The 23,008-nt window shown below is 36.2% G+C and overlaps 1 protein-coding gene across 1 annotated transcript in view; it reads right to left on the bottom strand.

Moving 5' to 3' along the window:
- Positions 1 to 239: 239 nt before the first annotated feature.
- LOC128636245 (mucin-5AC-like) overlaps positions 240 to 23,008 on the bottom strand; it is a 154,854-nt gene continuing 132,085 nt past the window's right edge. The window contains exons 17-19 of the mRNA XM_053689282.1: positions 8,703 to 8,746; positions 8,408 to 8,596; positions 240 to 253 (exon numbers count right to left, since the gene is read on the bottom strand). Coding sequence (XP_053545257.1) covers positions 240 to 253; positions 8,408 to 8,596; positions 8,703 to 8,746 — 247 coding nt within the window. The remainder of the gene's footprint in view (positions 254 to 8,407; positions 8,597 to 8,702; positions 8,747 to 23,008) is intronic.

The following is a 23,008-nucleotide window of genomic DNA, read 5'->3' as shown; positions in this document are numbered from 1 at the left end:
CTGACAGAGTGCTAAATAAAAAGAAAAACAAAAAGGAAAAAAGTCGGGGTGTGTGATAATGTCTATAAAAGTTGAAAAAATAAGAAAAGGTGAAAAAATGTGAGGTGGGGAAAAAAAAAAAAAAAAAAAAAAAAGTGATATGACACCTACAATGCTGTTCAATAAAGCTGTTTTTTTTTAAAAAAAAAATAGAAGTTCACGAAGTGCCCCTTGCAGTTTTTAGCTATTTTAGAATCAGTCTATTCAGAAAGATCTTTAACAAAAAAAAAAAAAAATCAGGAATGGGGAATCTGCATTTAACTACTAAATATATTGTCTTAATGTTCAATGCCACTTCTAGTTCTAAGCTTAGGGGCTGCAGTTACTTTATCCCTACCTAGATCAGGATTATGTTGAAAAAAAAATTTTTTTTTCTTTTCTTCTCCCTTCTCCTTGTGTTCAGATCTCTTGAGTAGTGTAATATATACGTTTCTAGTGACCGCTTGCAATATCCTTAATTAAAGAGACAGTAGCTATCACCCTAACTGTGAGATAGAGAATAACAATGCACATCAATATTTATACAGATTTCTGACCTCAACAATTTGAACTAATGTTTAGTTGTGGACGTATAACCTAAGTAAAGACCAAGTTTACGGCCCTCAACTGATAGAGTTATTCCCTGTTAATACACACCGTGATAATATATCTTTGGAGTCAGATACCGCTAAAAAAATGTTCACTCCAACAATGTAACTGTCTACTATATAGGTCTAGCTAATTTTAAAGAACAAAATGAGTGGCGTATATACTCTTTCACATGTATATATCCAGATTCTATTATGCATGTATGTCTTACAGTTACTGAACAACAGAAAAGAAAAAAAAAAAGTCCTTGAGGCCTTGTTCTTCCCTTTAATCCAAGCTTATACGAGATAGAATACACCTGTGGCTTTCTTCAATACATTCTTCTTAACATAGTAACCGACCCTTTAGAAAGAGACAGGAATCCTTCCTTAAACTTCGCAAGTGGGTTTATTAAGCTTACTGCCAGCAAGCCTAATCTATAGAAGTGCCTCTATAGTAATTTAGAAATCTGGATTTTTACTTCCCATACGGCTCTTAATATGAAACAGTCTGTAACTTTTGGATAACACACTTTTCTCACTTGCAACGTTGTAGCCACTGGCTCTTGTTATATAGAGGCCTCCACAATTTAAGCGGCTATTCTAGGTATAGAACACATTCTTTACGTTAGGCCCAGTTAATTTGCTCACCAACAAGATATGATATAGTGATATCCATACAGGTCATAATCTGACAATATACTGTGAGACCAAAAAACATAACATACAGAGCTCTTCTTTCAGCACAGTCCTTCCAGCATTTACTCTCTGAGTGCCTGTTGAAATATTTGTATTGGGCAAAATGTTTGAAATATATTGAGGCAAAGTGTGCTTCTGCATACACATACATGAATACTGACCAACAATAGCCTCTTCAATATTATCTGTATCAGGGGACCTGCCGGGCTTAATCCTTTCTCCCACCACTCTCACACTGTACCATTTCTACTCACGCTTCTGCTGAGTGTCCAAGGCTCCCCTGGAGTTCCCGGGGCTTTAGATGTCCTGACAAGGCTGTAGTTATGGGCCCAGTATTTACCCCCAACACAGTGTGGATCGCGGCTTATTTTCTCCCCAGCACTACGGCTACGATCAGGGACTGAACCAGGTCAGTGTTACCTGAATCCGAGTCTGGGGTCCTGTCTTGATTGCCCGGTACCTTGTTCACCAGCGCACTGCGAGAGTGTTTGCGATAGGAGGGACGGGGGCCGTAGGATTACCTATCCCTCCGCCGATGTTCAAGACGCCTCACGAAGCAGGAACAGGTCTGTGTGGGCTCTTTTCAGGTAGGCTCCGCTTCTCTCGTCTGGATACTGTAGGCAATGGCCGTTCAAGGTTTTTAATTTTTTTTATTTTTTTTAGCATATTTACATATGCTGTGGTGTAGTTTCCCCCCTTAGCCCCCAACCTCCCTGATACCCCCCAAAAACAGCTATCTAACCCTCCCCATCTGCCTTATTGGCGGCCATCTTGGGTACTGGCAGCTGTCTGCTATTATTTCACAGTCAAAAAAGTGTTGTTTTTTTTAAATGTACTCTACTGTTACACCAGATATGAGTGGTGGCACTGGGCAAGTGGGTACAGTATACGCTGTCAGCCTGACACACACGCTGGCAGGCAGGCAACTGCAATTAGATTACGCAGGAAAAAAAAAAAAAAAAGCAGACTGATGTTCTAGCCCTAAAAAGGGCTTTTTGGGGTGCTGTCCTTACAGCAGAGATTAGATGAGTCCTTCAGGACTGTAGTGGACACTGAATACACTAGCCTAGCTATTGATTCCCTATTAAATCAGCAGCAGCTACACTGTCCCTCCTCTCACTAAGAATGCAGATTCCAAATGAATCTAAAATGGATGCTGTCCAGGAGGTGGGAGGGTCTGGGAGGGAGGGTCTGCTTCTGATTGGCTGTAATGTGTCTTCTGACTGTGAGGACAGGGTCAAAGTTTACTCAATGATGACGAATAGGGGGCGGATCGAACATCACATATGTACGCCCGCCGAGGCGAACGCGGACATGCTATGTTCACCGGGAACTATTCGCCGGCGAACTATTCGCAACATCACTATATGGGACTCTATTTTTACAGGTTATTAATTTATTTTAGAATAATAGATTTAAATGTCATTACTTTTAAAACTGATTAATAATGTGGACTACAAAAGCTATTTAGATAATCTTGTTAAAAAAAATGGAGAAACTTAAAATTTGCTAATATTGATGAACAAGTAATTTTGCATAACTTAAAATGAATTGAGGAAGTTATCTGTCAGCATTTATGAGAGAACAACAACAAAAAAATAATTGTTGGTGTCATATTTAACTACTGAAAGGATTTCTAAATGGGGGAGTAATACTGTTTGGATTTGTTGTATGAAGTGTAAAATGTGCAGTGCAAATACGCTGATTTGCTTTTAGTCATGTCCAAAATTCTGAAATTTTGGAGACCGATTTACTATTAGATCAACATAATCTGTAATATTCAGATCTTTTTCAACCAGAGCATATAGGTTTTTCTTTTCTCTAATAAAAATTATACTAAATTTACAGATTTTATAAATATTAATATTCTTGTTGGTGGAAATATAATTAAAAAAAAATTGTAAATCTAATCTTGTACCATCATTTAAAATATTTAAATAAACAATTCCTTATTGAACAATGTGATATTTGGTTTATTTTGGAATATAATGTAGACATTTTTTTGAGAAATTTAAATGTATTATTTTGAGACTAGAATTATAGGTTCTGCATGTTTTGTCAAACATTTCTACCAGTGTTAACAACCAATTCATTGTGTAATCAATATTTTTGCAATACATTTTTTTAGCAGGCATTGTGACTTATTATGGAGATTTTTTTAAAGGAAATATAACATCAGGAATAAATTAAATTACACGGTTGAATATCTTTATAAACACCAATCTAACGGCCAGATTACGAGTTTTGCGTTATGAGGGGTGCGGTACTAACTTGCACGTTATTGTCACCCCTCACTTTCCTACAGCGCTGTTATTACAGGTTTTTCAAAACCCGGCGTTAAAAGACAAGAAGAGAGCGTAGAGCAAAATTGTGCTCCATACCGCACTCAAATACCAGCGCTGCTTAAGTCAGTGGTAAACTCGTTTTACGTGCTCGTGCACAATTTCCCCATAGACATCAATGGGGAGAGCCAGCTGAAAAAAAGCCTAACACCTGCAAAAAAGCAGCATAAAGCTCAGTAACGCAGCCTCATTGATTCCTATGGGGAAACTACATTCATGTTTATACCCAACACCCTAACATGAAACCCGAGTCTAAACACCCCTAATCTTACATTTATTAACCCCTAATATGCCGCCCCTGACATCGCCAACACCTACATTATATTTACATTATGCTTATTAACCCCTAATCTGCTGCTCTGAACATCGCCAAAACCTACATTATACTTATTAACCCCTAATCTGCTGCCCCCAACATCACCGACATCTACATTATATTTAGTAACCCCTAATATCCCTCCCCCAACGTCGCCTCCACTATAATAAACATATTAACCCCTAAACTGCCGCACTCCCGCATCGCAAACATTAGTTAAATATTATTAACCCCTAATCTGCCGCCCCTAACATCGCTGAAACCTACCTACAATTATTAACCCCTAATCTGCTGTCCCCAATGTCGCGACCACTATATTATATTTATTAACCCCTAAACCTAAGTCTAACCCTAACCCTAACACCCCTTAACTTAGATATAATTTAAATAAATCTAATTAAAACCTACAATTAATAACTAAATAATTCCTATTTAAAACTAAATAATTACCTATAAAATAAACCCTAAGCTAGCTACAATATAACTAATAGTTACATTGTATCTAGCTTAGGGTTTATTTTTATTTTACAGGCAAGTTTGTATTTATTTTAACTAGGTAGAATAGTTACTAAATAGTTATGAACTATTTACTAGCCACCTAGCTAAAATAAATACAAATGTACCTGTAAAATAAAACCTAACCTGTCTTACACTAACACCTAACCTTACAGTACAATTAAATAAATTACATAAAATAAATACAATTAAATAAATTAAATACAATTACCTAAACTATATAAAAAAACACTAAAATACACAAAAAACAAATTACAAGATATTTAAACTGATTACATCTAATCTAATAGCCCTATCAAAATAAAAAAGCCCTCCCCCCCAATAAAAAACAATAGCCTAAACTAAACTACCAATAGCCCTTAAAAGGGCCTTTTGCGGGGCATTGCCCCAAAAAATCAGCTCTCTTACCTGAAAAAAATGCAAACAACCCCCCCAACAGTGAAATCCACCACCCACACAACCAACCCTGAAATAAAACCCTAACTAAAAAACCTAAGTTCCCAATTGCCCTGAAAGGGGCATTTGTATGGGCATTGCCCTTAAAAGGGCATTTAGCTCTATTAAAGCCCAAAGCCCTAACCTAAAAATAAAGCCTACCCAATAAACCCTTAAAAAAACCTAACACTAACCCCCTGAAGATCCACTTACAGTTTTGAAGATCCGACACCCATCCTCAACGAAGCCAGGAGAAGTCCTCATTGAAGCTGAAAGAAGTCGTCAACGAAGCCGGGAGAAGTCTTCATTCAAGCCAGGATAAGTGGTTCTCCAGACGGGCAGAAGTCTTCATCCAGATGGCATCTTCTATCTTCATCCATCCAGCGCGGAGCCGGTCCATCTTCAAGACATCTGGCGTGGAGCTTCCTCTTCGAATGAAGTCTTCTTCCCGAATGAAGGTTCCTTTAAATGACGTCATCCAAGATGTCGTCCCTTAGATTCCTTTTGGCTGATAGAATTCTATCAGCCAATCGGAATTAAGGCTGAAAAAATCCTATTGGCTGATGCAATCAGCCAATAGGATTGAACTTCAATTCTATTGGCTGATCCAATCAGCCAATAGGAATGAGCTCGTATTCTATTGTCTGATTGAAACAGCCAATAGAATGCAAGCTCAATCCTATTGGCTGATTGGATCAGAATTCTATCAGCCAATCGGAATCTAAGGCACGCCATCTTGGATGACGTCATTTAAAGGAACCTTCATTTGGGAAGAAGACTTTGTTCGAAGAGGATGCTCTGTGCCGGATGTCTTAAAGATGGACCCACTCCGCGCCAGATGGCTGAAGATAGAAGATGCCGTCTGGATGAAGACTTCTGCCCATCTGGAGGACCACTTCTCCTGGCTTGGATGAAGACTTATCCCTGCTTCGTTGAGGACATCTTGCCGCTTTGATGAGGACTTCTCCCGGCTTCGTTGAGGATGGATGTCGGATCTTTAAAATTGTAAGTGGATCTTCAGTGGGTTAGTGTTTTTTTAAGGGTTTATTGAGTGGGTTTTATTTTTAGGTTAGGGCTTTGGGCTGCAATAGAGCTAAATGCCCTTTTAAAGGGACATAATACTCATATGCTAAATCACTTGAAACTGATGCAGTATAACTGTAAAAAGCTGACAGGAAAATATCACCTGTGCATCTCTATGTAAAAAAGGAAGATATTTTACCTCACAATCTCCTCAACTCAGCAGAGTTAGTTCTGTGTAAAAAGTTATACTTCACCTGCTCCCAGCTGCAGGTAAAAAAAAAAAAAAAATGAAGAAATGAACAGCAGCCAATCAGTTTCAGCAGTGCTGAGGTCATGAACTCTTACTGTGATCTCATGAGATTTGACTTAACTCTCATGAGATTTCATAGTAAGTTTCCTTTACCTGATTGGTGAAATTATATGAGAGTGCACGATGCTCATCCTTTCAGCTGTCCTAGGACAGACACACTAAAATGCTGCTTCAAAAATCCTTTACAATGGGAGGTGGCTACCGAGGAACTTTTGAGGTAAAATAACTTTATTTTTTACATAGAGATGTTCAGGTGATATTTTCTAGTCAGCTTTTTACAGCTATGCTGCATCACTTTCAAGTGTTTAAACATTTGGGTATTATGGCCCTTTAAGAGCAATGCCCATACAAATGCCCTTTTCAGGGCAATGGGGAGCTTAGGTGTTTTTAGTTAGGGTTTTATTTGGGGGGTTATTTGTGTGGGTTGTGGGTTCTACTGTTTGGGGGGTTGTTTGCATTTTCTTTCAGGTAAAAGAGCTGATTTCTTTGGGGCAATGCCCCGCAAAAGGCCCTTTTAAGAGTTATTGGTAGTTTAGTTTAGGCTAGGGTTTTTTTTTTGGGGGGGGGGGGGGCTTTTTTATTTTGATAGGGCTATTAGATTAGGTGTATTGTAATTTGTTTTTTATTTTGTGCAATTTAGTATTTTTTTAATTAGGTAATTGTATTTAATTTATTTAATTGTATTTAATTTATGTAATTTATTTAATTGTACTGTAAGGTTAGGTGTTAGTGTAAGACAGGTTAGGTTTTATTTTACAGGTAAATTTGTATTTTTTTTTAGCTAGGTAGTTAGTAAATAGTTAATTACTATTTAGTAACTATTCTACCTAGTTAAAATAAATACAAACATGCCTATAATATAAAAATAAAAGCTATGCTAGATATAATGTAACTATTAGTTATATTGAAGTTAGCTTAGGGTTTATTTTATAGGTAAGTATTTAGTTTTAAATAGGAATTATTTAGTTATTAATTGTAGGTTTTAATTAGATTTATTTTAATTATATTTAAGTTGGGGGTGTTAGGGTTAGGGTTAGACTTAGGTTTAGGGGATAATAAATATAATATAGTGGCGGCGACGTTGGGGCAGCAGATTAGGGGTTAATAAATGTAGGTAGGTGGCGGCGATGTTAGGGACATATTAGGGGTTAATAATATTTAACTAGTGTTTGCGATGCTGGAGTATAGCGGTTTAGGGGTTAATAACTTTAGTATAGTGGCGGCGATGTCGGGAGCAGCAGATTTGGGGTTCATAATTTTATTTTAGTGTGATGCGGGAGGACCTCGGTTTAGGGGTTAATAGCTAGTTTATGGGTGTTAGTGTACTTTTTAGCACTTTAGCTATGAGTTTTATGCTACGGCTTTGTAGTCTAAAACTCATAACTACTGACTTTAGAATGCGTTACGAATCTTGTGGGATAGGCTGTACCGCTCACTTTTTGGCCTAAAAAAAAAACTTGTAATACCGGCACTGTGGAAGTCCCATTGAAAAAATACTATATGCAAATTGCGTAAGTTGATTTGCGGTAAGGCAAAAAAGTGTGCAGGACAGCTGTACCTACAAGACTCGTAAAAGCAGCGGTAGTAAAAAAGCAGCATTATGAGCCTTAACGCTGCTTTTTTACTCATAACGCAAAACTCGTAATCTAGCCATATGTTTTTATTGTTTCAAATGTTTGTTTGTTTCTTTGAAGTCTGATATTCTAACATTTGTTTAGTTGCTCAAATGTTTGAACTTATACATCGCTCGTGTTAATTCTGCTATTTCAAATGTTATTCAAAACACACACAGAAATATAGTTTTAATGTTAACCATTCATTTTGAATGTAACGTTGAAGCCAAGGACAATTATTTTTTTAATTGAAATAATGCTTTATTTATTTTAATACTACAACTGCGTATATTAAATGAGTGATATGGAGGAAATCTGATAAATTCAAATTAGATATTGAATAAAAATGTTTTTATTTATAAATAAATTTAAGGCATTTTTAAGGAAGCCAATTATACATAAATAAAGAAATAAACTGTTTGTTCACTTTGTCCACATAATTTACATTACTCAATTGTGTTTTAGAAGATAAAAAATAAACAAAATTGTTATCGAATCAAATTCAAAATCCAAATCTTTAAATTAAATATAATAATTTCAAGTCTTACCTGTAGAACTCTCAGTAGTAAACTCTAATGGGGTTGTTCGAGCAGATGTTGTAGGACATGGGTAGACTTCTCTATAGATGGTTCCATTTTCTTTGCATATTGCAATAATACAGCCTCCAATATTATCTGTGGTGTTGTAAATGACTTCATTGTATTTATAAATCTTTCCTTGATACTTGCACTTACAAGCTGCCAAAAAACGTACAGTTTATAATAATAAAAGTAACATATCAAATATTTAATAAAATGTATATATATATATATATATATATATTTATATATTTATTTATCATACCTTCTACTTTGTACTTGCATTCAATACCATTTAAGGTACAAAAACTGTGGGGAGAAATCAGAAGATGTGTTTCATTAAATGATATATCAAATGTTTTATAGTCAAAAGAGTTAAAAATAAATATTTGGGAAAAAAGAGATATGGAATTTAAAATAAAAATAACAATACACATATACTAGAACAAACACATTAATAAATGTATACATATAAATATTTATATGATTACTTGTAATGGCTGAAAATTGATTTGTGTTGGAAAAAAATAAATTAACAAATAAATAAAAATGAAAAAGGATCTGTTTTGGCAGTAAGCACATTTACAATTACTTACAGAAAAAAATGAATGAATGGTTTTGGCTGAAGTTTGGTATAGAAAATGGTCTCGCTACCTTTACGGTGTTATTAAAAAAATATTCTTTCCTTAATGGCATTTTTGAAAGAAAAATAAGTCAATTATTTGTTTTTTCTGAAATCAGATTTGTATTTGCGATGTTATTTGATTGAAACCACACATTAAAGGGACACTGTAGTCAGAAATGATATGCAAATAAAATCGTAGTATAGTTTTAAAACTCTTATTTTCTAATGTACTTCATTTATTAAATATGTACCCTTTGGCCAATAATTTACTTTGAAATATTAATTGTTTCCCAACCTACTTGTATGTCAGCCGTTACGGATTACTAATCCGTGCTGACAACTGCAGTTGTAAGATGGCGTTTTTTCTGAACTAATGCGCATGTGCGAGTTACCGCAGCATCACAGGAAACGTCACCATCTGCAGTAGAATAAGGCAAGTAGAATCTATCAGCAGCAGTCGAGTGAGCTGCGCACATCACGTAAATACATAGCTTACTATCGCTTCCAGAATCGCCCTAGAGTAAATGAGCAAACTATACTTAAAATGAAAACTAGTAGGTATGCTCAGCACTTTTCCGGCCCAGCGTACCTGGTTTTCAATCCGCCGCCCTGGAGGCAGCGGATCCCATAGGAATCAATAGGAGTCTGACCATAGCGAAAGTTCAGGTTCGCTGCTGCCAGACATCCCATTGATTCCTATGGGAAATGTCTACACCTAACACCCTAACATGTACCCCGAGTCTAAACACCCCTAATCTGCACACCCTTACACCGCCGCAACTAAATAAATGTATTATCCCCTAAACCGCCGCTCCTGGAGCCCACCGCCACTATAATAAATATGTTAACCCCTAATCTGTCCCCCCTACACCGTCGCCACCTATAATAAATTTATTAACCCCTATCCTGCCCCCCCCTACACCGCCGCCACTGTAATAAAATGATTAACCCCTAAACCTAAGTCTAACACTAACCCTAACACCCCCCTAACTTAAATATTAATTAAATACATCTAAATAAATGTAACTCTTATTAACTAAATGAATCCTATTTAAAACTAAATACGTAAATAATAATTATATTGTAGCTATCTTAGGATTTATTTTTATTTTACAGGCAACTTTCAATTTATTTTAACTAGGTACAATAGCTATTAAATAGTTATTAACTATTTAATAGCTACCTAGTTAAAATAAAGAGAAATTTACCTGTAAAATAAATCCTAACCTAAGTTACAATTATACCTAACACTACACTATACTTTAATAAATTAATCCTATTTAAAACTAAATACTTACCTGTAAAATAAACCCTACGATAGCTACAATGTTATTAATAATTACATTGTAGCTATCTTAGGATTTATATTTATTTTACAGGTAACTTTGTATTTATTTTAGCTAGTTAGAATAGTTATTAAATAGTTATTAACTATTTAATAACTACCTAGCTAAAAGAAATACAAAATTACCTGTAAAATAAATCCTAATCTAAGTTACAATTAAACCTAACACTACACTATCATTAAATTAATTAAATTAATTACCTACAAATAACTACAATTAAATTCAATTAAATAAACTAACTAAAGTATAAAAAATTAAAAAAGCTAAGTTACAAAAAATAAAAAAATAAGTTACAAACATTTAACAAATATTAAAACAATTTTAAGCTACTTACACCTAATCTAAGCCCCCTAATAAAATAACAAAGCCCCCCAAAATAAAAAAAAATGCCCTACCCTATTCTACATTAAAAAAGTTCAAAGCTCTTTTACCTTACCAGCCCTTAAAAGGGCCTTTTGCGGGGCATGCCCCCAAAAAAACTGCTCTTTAGCCTGTAAAAGAAAAATACAACCCCCCCAACATTAAAACCCACCACCCACATACCCCTAATCTAACCCAAACCCCCCGTAAATAAACCTAACACTACCCCCCCCGTGAAGATCATCCTACCTTGAGTCGTGTTCAGCCAGCCGACCACCGATGGAACCGAAGAGGAGATCCGGAGCGGCAGAAGTTATCATCCAAGGGGCGCTGAAGTCATCATCCAGGCGGCGCTGAAGAAATCTTCCATCCGATAGAAATCTAAATCCAGGCGGCGTCTTCAATCTTCATCCATCCTGAGCGGAGTGGAGCCATCTTCAGAGGAGCCTACGCGGATCCATCCTCTTCTTCCCGACGACTAACGACGAATGACGGTACCTTTAAGTGACATCATCCAAGATGGCGTCACTCGAATTCCGATTGGCTGATAGGATTCTATCAGCCAATCGGAATTAAGGTAGAAAAATCTGATTGACTGACTGAATCAGCCAATCAGATTCAAGTTCAATCCGATTGGCTGAACCAATCAGCCAATCGGATTGAACTTGAATCTGATTGGCTGATTGGTGACGGTGTAGGGGGGGCAGATTAGGGGGTTAATAAGTTTAATATAGGTTGCGGCAGGGTCTGGGAGCGGCGGTTTAGGGGTTAAACTATTTATTTAGTTGCGACAGGGTCCGGGATCGGCAGGATAGGGGTTAATAACTTTATTATAGGTGGCGGCGGTATAGGGGGGCAGGATAGGGGTTACTAGGTATAATGTAGGTGGCGGTGGGCTCCGGGAGCGGCAGTGTAGGGGTTAATACATTTATAAGAGTTGCAGCGGGGTCTAGGGGTGGCGGTTTAGGGGTTAGTAACTTTATTTAGTTGCGGGGGGCTCCGGGGGCGCCGGTATAGGGGGTAGAACAGTGTAGTATAGTGTGGGTGCTTAGTGACAGCTTGTTTACATATAAACTGAACAAGAAAGTTACTGCTTTAGTTCTTTTTAATTGTAAACAGCCGTACAATATTTAGCTAGATATAAGACGTGTCAATGTTATCTAATACGTAGAAAGTCTGGATAACCGATTCAATAGATTTTCCCTCCAATGCGCAAGCGTAAAACTAACAGAGATGTGGGTAACTTCGGCTTCTACAATTACAAATGCGCATGCGTGATTTAGCTGAATTGGCGCGCAGGCTTATTAGGAAGGGTTATGCTGGTAATGATATGCATAGGAGCGAAATGTTATTGGTCAATCATTTCATATGCACACTATGCCGAAAACGATGGGCTGGGAAAGGTGACGTCATGGCCGGGTAATATTTAGTTAAAATATAAGGTTTGTAAGCTTCGTTTTATACAAAATATAGGTTAGTAGCTTTTAATAGATGATAATTATACAAAATATGGGACTATTGAGTAACGAAAAAAGTAAAAAACAGTAATCCTTTAATGTTATTGTTAATGTTTTTTCTTGACTTTTGTTCTTTAAAAGTACTTTCACTTTATACTACATATCAGCCTTATATACATGCCTCAGAAATCACTGTTCACTAAAGTTTTCAGATGCTTTTAAAAATTAATATATTTAGTAAAATGCATGGAAAAGGTTTACAAAACCTTTATTTCTTTCATGTAAGTGACAAAAGTCCATGAGCTAGTTACGTATGGGATATACATTCCTACCTGGAGGGGGCAAAGTTTCCCAAACCTCTAAATGCCTATAAATACACCTCCCACAACACTCATACTTCAGTTTTACGAACTTTGCCTTTGTTGGAGGATAGTGAAGCAAGTCGTGCTTTATTTCTTCTGTGAAAGGCGCTTCTAAGCATTTTGAAGCCCAGTTCCTCTCAAAATACAGTGTGTGAGGGATGTGAAGGGAGCATTTGCCTAATGATGCCATACTTTCGCCTATGGGAAATCTATTCTAAGGCTCTCTGTAAATTTGGTCGTGGGGATTCATCTGCAATCTCCCTTTACAGATCCCCATTATACTCCTCTACCATTACCTCTGCTGATATGTTTCAGTACTGGTTTGGCTGTCTGCTATATGTGGATGGGTGTCTTCAGGTAAGTATATATCTTTTGTTAAGACACTCTCAGTTATGTTTGGCACTTTATATTTTTAAAGTTTTAATATATATTGCATATATTTGCCATGAGTCAGGTCTATGTTTATTTCTCTTTGCAGTCTAACAGTTTCAACATGAAAAATTATGTTCGGGAGAAATTTAGTATATTTTTTACTTACCTGAGCTAGTTGTAACTTTAGTCTGTTTTTTAAAAAATTTTAGCAAGCAAATAAGGCTTGCGATTGGCACAAAATACTTCTATTTATTGCGTCATTTTTGGAGCAATTTTTTTGGCGCGAAGGTGCGCCTGTTATGACTGGAATTGTGTCATTTCCTGTTAACCTTGGCGCCAAAAGATTTTTTCTCAGCATTTGCCTCATCTTTGTTGGCGTTATTTTTGGTGCCAAAATTTTTATTATATAAAAACTCTCCCTCTTTTGCACTCTGCTTTCATTTGTTACAGAGGGTTTTGATATTTGCTTTTGTTTTTCATATAAGCATTTTTTTCCCATTCCTGAAACAGCTAGTTTGAAGAAAATGGGATATTTTGTTTCAATGTTATTTTTTTTCTTTTTTGTAACATTTTTCAAGATGTCTCAAACTGATCCTGCTTCTGATGTTACTGTAGGAACCAAGTTGCCTGAAAACAAATCTACCAAAGCTAAGTGTGTATGTTGTAAATTGGCTGATCTTCCTTCTTCAGCTCAAGTATGTAGCACTTGTTATGAGAAATTGTTTCATGCTGATAAAGTTTCTATAAGTACAAATACATCTACTGTTGAACCTTCATAGTCAAATGTACATGATATTCCTGTAGATATAAAAGATTATATTGCTGCAGCCATAGAGAAAGCTATGACTGCTATTCCACCTTCAAATAAATGTGAAAGGTCTCTTCCTACTGCTCATAATTCTGATGAAGCTTGTATTGACCAACAGCATAATGAAGTATTGTCTGCTGATGAGGACTTCTCTGGCTCAGAGGATCCTACTTCAGACTGAAATTGATAAATCTTTCTTTCTTTTTAAGATGGAATATATCCATTCTATGTTAAATGAAGTATTGTTTACTTTGGGTATTGAGGAATCCAGTCCTCTTGATAACAAGAATAGCAAACGTTTTAATTCTGTTTTTAAAACTTCTGAGGTTACCCCTGAAGTTTTTCCAATTCCAGATGCTATCTCTAATATGATTACTAAGGAATGGTCTAAGCCTGGTACTTCTTTTAATCCTTCTTCTAGGTTTAAAAGCTTGTATTCTTTACCTGTGTCTAATTTAGAGCTTTGGGAGACAGTCCCTAAAGTTGATGGTGCTATTTCTACTCTTGCCAAACATACTACTATTCCTATGGAAGATAAGACTTCTTTTAAATATCCCTTAGATATGAAGATTGATTCTTACATTAGGAAGGCATATTTACATATTGGCTATATTCTTAGACCTGATATTTCTATAGCTGATGTTGCTGCTGCTTCAACTTTTTGGGTGGACAATTTAGCAGATTGGATCCTGATTTGTCTAACATTGTTGTTTTACTTCAACATGCTAATCATTTCATTTGTGATGCTATATTTGATATTATTAAGATTTATATTAAATCTATGAGGGATATTTATCAAGCCGGCAACTTTCTTGCATTCAACCGCACCAATACGCTCACCTAACATCGTGGCCACAGACCTGAATACGATCTCCATATTTATTTTAAAAAAAGCTGGCAAAAAGCCGCGCACCAAGTACGGGGCGATGAGCAGCGGACTGTTGTCAACTAACAGTCATCGATCTCGCTGATATTTGGCTTTTTACCAACTTTATTTATACCCTGTCACTAAACACCGCCACTATACTAAAATGTTTAACCCCTATCCCACTGCTCCCAGACCCCACTGCAACTAAATAAAAGTATTAAACCCTATCATGCTGCTCCCGGACCCCATCGCAACTAAATAAAAGTATTAACCCCTATCCCGCCGCTCCTGGACACCACCACAACTAAATAAAAGTATTAACCCCTAAACCCCTGGCCTCCCACATCACTACCACTAACTAAACCTATTAACCCCTAAACTGCCAGCCCCCCACATCGCCATAAACTAAATTAAGCAATTAACCCCTTAACCTAACAACCAGCTAACATTAAAATTACAACATCCCTATCTTATAATAAATTTAAACTTACCTTAAACTATATTAAACTATTAATTAACCTACTCTAATTATTATACTAACATTACATTAAACTACCAATTAAATTAACTATATTACATATTAAAAAACCCTAACCCTATTCAAATTATTTAAATCTACAATTAAAAATGACAAAATTACAAAAATAAAAAACACTAAGTTACAAAAAATAAGTATAACAAAACAAAAAACACAGTATCAAAAATAGATTAGAATTACACCTAATCTAATCGCCCTATCAAAATAAAAAAGCCCACCCAAAATAAAAAAAAACCCTAGCCTACAATAAACTACCAATGGCCCTTAAAAGGGCCTTTTGCGTGGCATTGCCCCAAAGAAATAAGCTCTTTTACCTTTAAAAAAAAATACACACCCCAACAGTAAAACCCACCACCCACACAACCAACCCCCCAAATAAAAACCCTATCTAAAAATCCTAAGATCCACATTACCCTGAAAGGGCATGTGTATGGACATTGCCTTAAAAAGGGCATTTTGCTCTTTTACTGCCCAGACCCTACTCTAAAAATAAAATCCAACCAAAAAAACCTTAAATAAACCTAACACTAACCCCCAACGATCCACTTACAGTTCTTGAAGTTCCGCTTGAAGGATCCATCCAGCCGTCAAGAAGTCTTCATCCGGGAGGCCTCTTCCATCTTCATCCATCCGGCAAAGTCTTCATCCATGCGGCCACTTCTATCTTCATCCATCCGGCGAGGAGCGGGTCCAACCCGAAGACATCCGGCGTGGAGCGGGTCCATCCTGAAGACATGAAGGTGCAGCCCTCAATCCAGTTTAACTGGTGGGGGTCAGACTAAAATTATTTCAAGACAATTGGGCAGATTCTGTCCAAAATCAGTGGATTCAGGATATTGTTTTTTAGGGGTATCAAATAGGTCTCAGAATAAGACCTCCTATGGGAATATTCTTTCTTTCCCATGTTCCAACAAACCCTGTGAAGGTTTAGACTTTTCTGAAGTGTGTTTCAGACCCAGAGCTTTCAGGGGTGATTGCTGCAGATCCTCTACAGGAACAGGGTTTGGGTTTTTATTCAAATCTGTTCATTGTCCCAAAGAAGGAGGATTCATTCAGACCAATTCTGGACCTGAAAACTTTATATCGTTTTGTAAGAGTCCCAAATTTCAAGATGGTGACTAGAAGGACTATTCTGCCTTTTATTCAGCAAGGTCATTTCATGTCCACAATAGACTTACGGGACGCTTATCTTCATATTCCGATTCACCCAGACCACTATCGTTTTCTAAGATTCTCTTTTCTAGACAAGCATTACCAATTTGTTGCTCTTCCATTTGGTCTAGCGACAGCTCCGAGGATCTTTTCAAAGGTTGTTATTGCAGTTTTTCCTTAGTTGGATGATATCTTGGTACTATCTCAATCTTTTCATTTAGCAGAATCTCACACAAAACCACTTGTGTTGTTTTTTCAAAGACATGGTTACAGGATCAATTTACAAAAGAGTTTCTTGATTCCTCAGACAAAGGTCACCTTTTTAGCTTTCTTTGACAGAAAAGAGACAAATGAAGTTAGTGTTAGCGTGTCTAAACCTTCAGTCTCTATCATTCCCTTCAGTGGCTATGTGCATGGAAGTTTTCGGTCTCATGAATGCAGCATTGTACGCGATCCCTTTTGCTCATTTTCATATGAGACCTCTTCAGCTTTGCATGGTGCACCAGTGGTGCAGGGACTATACTCAGATATCACAGTTGATATACTTAAGTCCCAACATTTTTTTTTATAAATCACATTATTTTTTCCAGTTCCTCTTTTTTGTATGCTTTTTACTCCTTCTTGGCTATACATTAAACTGAAGTATGAGTGAGGTGGGAGTTGTATTTATAGGCATTTTGAGGTTTGGGAAACTTTGCCCCCTCCAGGTAGGAATGTATAACCCATACGTCACTAGCTCATGGACTCTTGCCACTATGAAACAAATTCATTTATCAGGTAAGTTCTTACATGAATTATGTTTTTTTTTATACTTTTTCTTGTGTTTAATGTGAGGGTAGACTATTTCTGAAGAACACTTTTTAGATTTATCTAATTCAACAGCTTGGATCAATGTAAACAGCCTGAGAAAAGACTGTTTCTTACAGATGATTATTCATTCATTCAAATGTTTATTCAATATGAAATTCAGGCTGCTTCAATAACCCAAATAACCAGACTTCTAATGGACTGGAATGCCATAGAAAAGGAAGTACACATTTTTTGCAAAACATATTCAAATAGATGGAAACATATACCAAAGTCTCCAAAATGAGATTGAAACAGGTAAAAAACATTAAAGGGACACTGAAACCATTTTTTTTCTTTCATGATTCAGATAGAGCATGCAATTTTAAGCAACTTTCTAATTTATTCCTATTCACAATTTTTTTCATTCTCTTGGTATCTTTATTTGAACAGCAAGAATGTAAGTTTAGATGCCAGACAATTTTTGGTGAACAACCTGGATCGTCCTCGCTGATTGGACAGTATCAATAAACAAGTACTGTCCATGGTCTGAACCAAAAACTTGCTGGCTCCTTAGCTTAGATGCCTTCTTTTTAAAATAAAGATAGCAAGAGAATGAAGAAAAATGATAATTGGAGTAAATTAGAAGGTTGCTTAAAATTGCATGCTCTATCTGAATCACGAAAGAAAGAATTTGGGTTCAGTGTCCCTTTAACTTTAAAAAAGTACAATTATGTGAAAAAACATACAAAAATGTTATCTGATAGATTTGAATACTAAGAATAAGCTTTTAAAAAAGTTGAATATAGGTTAAGCTATAAAAGGAGAGCGGGTCTGTTTTTTTCAAACAGCGCATCGGGCCAGCTGTATAGTCACAGCCCGGCCCGACCGCGCCATAGCACTAAGTGCAGCTCGCTCCTGCTCTGTCAGGGGAAAGGGGAAATTTTGTTTTATAAAGTTTGCGCTAATATAATGTTATATAATTCTGCACTATGTGCAGAATTATATAATATTATTTTTAAGGTTTACTGTCCCTTTAATGACATCACATAAGATTAGCCCTTTCACTGCTGTGCCATTTTTACTCCCCTGTACAAGAAGAATTTGTAGTTATTTGGCCCTCATCATATTTACATTTTTAATTTTATTACCTATTCCTGTGTTTTGCATAACAAAATCTGTTATATTAATACACTTTTTACCTCTGTGATAACCTTGTATCTAAGTCTCTGCAGACTGCCCCCTTATTTCAATTATTTTGACAGACTTGCATTCTAGCCAGTCAGTGCGGATTCATAAATAATTCCACAGGAGTGAGCACAATGCTATCTATATATGGCACACATGAACTAGCACTGTCTAACTGTGAAAAATGTAAAAAATCACTGAGGTAAGAGGCAGTCTTCAAGAGCTTAGAAATTAGACTATGAACTTACCTATGGTTCATCTTTCAACAAAAAATACCAAGAGAAAAAAAACAAATTTGATGATAAAAGTAAAGTCCTTCTAAAATGTCCTTTTAAGATTAGCAATTACAAATCAAAAGAGAACATTTATTATGTTGAGCACTATGTACCGTGTTGTAATTTAAACAAAAAAATTGAGAGACGCACCACTGAGGTAGAACAATTGCTATAAAAACTTCCATGCTTGTCCACAAGGCCAGTGCCACTCAGTGTTCTGTCTCTTTTTGCACACTATGGGGCCCATGCTCCGGATGAAGCTTGAGGGCCCGTGTTTCTGGCGAGCCTGCAGACTCGCCAGAAACACCAGTTATGACCGCTGATCCATAACCTGTCCACCTGCTCTGAGCAGGCGTACAGACATCTCCACAATTCAACCCGATCGAGTACGATCGGGTTGATTGACAACCCCCTGCTGGCGACCGATTGGCCGCGAATCTGAAGGGGACGGCGTTGCACCATCAGCTCACAAGAGCTGCTGGTGCAATGCTGAATACGGAGAGCGTATTGGTCTCCTCATTCAGCGCGGTCTGTCGGACCTGATCCGCACTGTTGAATCAGGTCCGACAGACCGTTGTTAAATAGGGGCTTATGCCTTTTCACAGAGAAAAAATATCCTGTAGCATATCAGTCTGATCCTGCCCAATGACAGCGCAGCACCGAAATACCAGGCAATTCTTCTCTGAACAAGATAAATCAACAAACCCCAGACGTACGTCTTGTAATTGTTCTTGTTATTACGTTTTGTTATTTAAGCAGAAAATAAGTAGTTGTAAAATATCTAACCATTACATGTGTCTTTTTTTTAAATTCTCTATATTAGCCCTTCAATATACAAATCATTTTAAAACACATTCACTACCTAGTGGCTCTAATAAAAAATGTATGCACACTTAAAAGGACAGAATATCTATGTGCTAAATTACTTGAATGTAATGCAGCAAAACTGTATAAAGATGACAGGAAAATATCACCTGAACATCTCTATGTAAAAAAGGAAGAGTGTTTACTTCAAAATTCTGTTAGCCTGTAAGTGCTCTGGTAACAGCTAAAATTCAACTGTCCAGCTGCAAGTTAAAAAAAAACCCAACAACAATAGCCATCAACAATCAGCATCAGCAGTGCTAAGGTTATGAATTGAGATTGAGAGAGCCAGTAAACATAGAAAATAATGTTATATAATTTTGCACATAGTGCAGAATTATATAACATTATATTAGTGCTAGATTTATAGAACCTAATACTGCCGGTGAATTGTTATAAAAAAAGAGTGTTTTCCAGACCCGTTCTCTGTGCTCTACTGAGTGGGTCTGTTTTTTACACTCAGCGCTTCTGGCCAGCTGTCTAGTCACAGCTCGGCCTGAACGCGCCATTACACTCAGTGCAGCTTGCTCCTGCTGTCAGGGCCGTGGACTCACTGTGTCAAGAAATAAATGAATTTATCAGGTAAGCATACATTTTGTTTTCTTTCTAATGACACAATGAGTCCACGAATCATCAATAATTACGGTGGGGAATCAATACCCCCAAGCTAGAGGACACGGATGATAAGGGAGGGACAAAACAGGTAACCTAAACAGAAGGCACCACTGCTTGAAGAATATTTCTCCCAAAGGAAGCCTCAGCTGAGGCAAAAGTATGGAATTTATCGAATTTTGAAAAAGTATGCAAAGATGACCAAGTTGCAGCCTTGCAAATCTGTTCCACAAAAGCTTCATTTTTGAAAGACCAAGAAGAAGAAAACAGCCCTCGTAGAGTGAGCTGTAATTGAGTGAGCTGTAATTATCTCAGGAGGTTGCTGTCCAGCAGTCTCATAGGTCAAACAAATAACACTCTTTAGCCAAAAGGAAAGTGAAATAGCCGTAGCTTTCTGACCCTTGCATTTCCCAGAAAAACAGACAAACAAGGCAGAGGACTGACGAAAGTCCTTAGTTCAAAGAGAAAATTATTAAAGCGCCAAAAGGACAAAGGCTGGGTCTAAGTGAAAATATATCATGTATTACAATAAATATAGAAAACAATTAAAATATGTCTAGAGTACATAAATAATATATAAATTATATATATATATCCTGGATCCAAGATTTAACAATAAGTAAAACAATAAATAAAAGCAATAAGTAAAAACAGATGTATCCAAAACTTGATTTGATCAGTGCTTCGAATGGTTTGGAAATCTGATTTGTTGTGAGCAATGGTACAAGCTAAGTATCTTAATGAGTGGCTGTCTAATAATGTCGACAGTGCTAAGGAGGGTAGATTGAATGTTGTTTGATCGAGTGTGAGTGCTCTTGTAACAAATTGGTGTGAAAAAAATAATGAATTGGTGTGAAAAAAATAAAGTTGAAAAGATGGTGCTAACAAAGGTTAACAAAGAACAGTGTAAACCAACGATGTAAACACAACCAGCAATCCTTAAAATTGTGTAGTGTAAGTGTGCGATTTGAGTGTTAGAACATAATGGCAAACTCCAAAAAAGCCATATAAAAATATAAATTATATAAAATGCAAAAAATCCAAAAATCCAAAATAGTCCTGAGAAAAGTGAACAGTCAAACAACTATGGAGAATGTCAGATTGGAAAAATTAAAATTAAAAAATGAAAAAATGAAGAAATGTACTTGTATGTCCCAAATAGATGTGGTGGTATTCCTCCCAGTGTTTTTTTTCAAGTGTGAGATGTAGATAGGACTCCTAAGTGATGACCCAATCGGTCAGTTCAGTGTTCTACCATATTGATCCTTTCTGTCAAAGAAACAAGAACAATAATAGTGCAGACGTTTTACAAAATAGCTCCCTATCAGAGTATCACTTACCAGTCGACGCGTTTCGGTCAGGCATTGACCTTTATCAAGACTGGTTTTAGCTAATTTTTTGCGTCTTTTTATACCCTTGTTAGTTTTCGTATTACCGGAAGTGCAGTTTCCCACTTCCGGTTTCGGGTGACGATAATTAGTTAGTATCGTGTATGAAAAGACTTATCCATTGGCATTGTTTTATTCAAAGTTTGGAATAGAAACTTGTGTCTTAAATATATATAGTTTGGTATGTTTTGTTTAATGTTTTCTTATGAGTTCCGATTTTCTAGTGGTCTGATTGGTCCGATTTAGGGCGTGTGTTCTATGCCTCTTACTATTGGTGGTATATTTCGGTCATGTGAATGGACTCCAACTACCTATTACATGTGGGGGGGTGTATTAGTTCCCTTTTCTCATTGGTCCAATATTTCTTGATGACGATTTCCATACTATTTTCAATGTATGTTAATTGTAAATTGGATATATTCTTTTATGCGGTTTGGTCAATATGGTATAGAAATTGTGTGTAACATCCACAAAGTCAAAGATTGACTAATATAATAATAAATTAAAAATAAAAATAAAAATAGAAATAGAGATTTAAAACAATAGAAATTATATAAATATTGAAACAAGTACATACATGCTTTTTATACAGACTTTTTGCATTGTACATTCTCAGCATTTTAAGCTTCAGTCTTATGCTGTATTAGACATATTTAAAGGGAGAATGACATATTGATGGTATATAGAGATTTCAATAGACCCGTACTTTGTTGTTTTCTTATCTGTTTAAAATGAGGGTTAGATGTTATACTTTTTCTTGTCGGTTATTCTTCGGTTATTTATTATCAATTTTTGTTTTTTTAATTTTTGTTTTTTTGAATTCTTTCTGATTATCCAGCTTAGATTTTAGCTTAAATTATAGCTCTAATTTTTATTATAGCTTAAATTTTTTGGAGGACTGGGTGAATGATTCTTCTCTAATAGATTGGATGTTCTGTCTATTGTTAGTATTGGGTATATTGGATTTTTGTTAGAAATCTGTATATGCCCCTTTATTAAGTATTAGAGGGCCGATCATAAGGGCCACTCGGTTATGGGATTAGAACCCCATGTTCGGTTGTTTCTATGTGGTTTCTTTTTCTGAAGTTATCAAGTGGGGGAGGTCTCAAATATAGACCATAATCATCAAAGCTAATTTTTTCATTAGAGTTTCTAAATTACCGGAGGATTTTATAGGCGAAATCTTTTCCCTTCTCTGATGTTGTTACATATTGGAATCTAAAAGTGTTCTCAAATATGAGCTTTTTATAGTTGTCCTCATATATAAGTATGATGGTTAATATCAATACGGTGAATTGGTCTTTTTAATGGGCCAATGTTAAGTTAGCAATCTGATATGTTTAATATATTTGATATATTTAGATAGTCACCACATTTTTGGGGCTAGATAGACAGTTTGAGAGGCAGTTTTAGAGATGATATATAGAGGGAGAGGGATTTACACTTAGCTTCTGATGTTTATTCATCTATGCTTTCATTCTCTCAAGGTGGGAATATATGTGACATTTATTCAGGATTTTTCTTTTCTTTAGTTATGATCCTCTAAGTGATGTTTTTCTTCTTATGATGA

The sequence above is a fragment of the Bombina bombina genome, chromosome 7, assembly GCF_027579735.1.
Source record: "Bombina bombina isolate aBomBom1 chromosome 7, aBomBom1.pri, whole genome shotgun sequence".
In the NCBI taxonomy this organism is placed as follows: Eukaryota; Metazoa; Chordata; class Amphibia; order Anura; family Bombinatoridae; genus Bombina; species Bombina bombina.
This window is presented reverse-complemented; position numbering and strand designations above follow the sequence as displayed.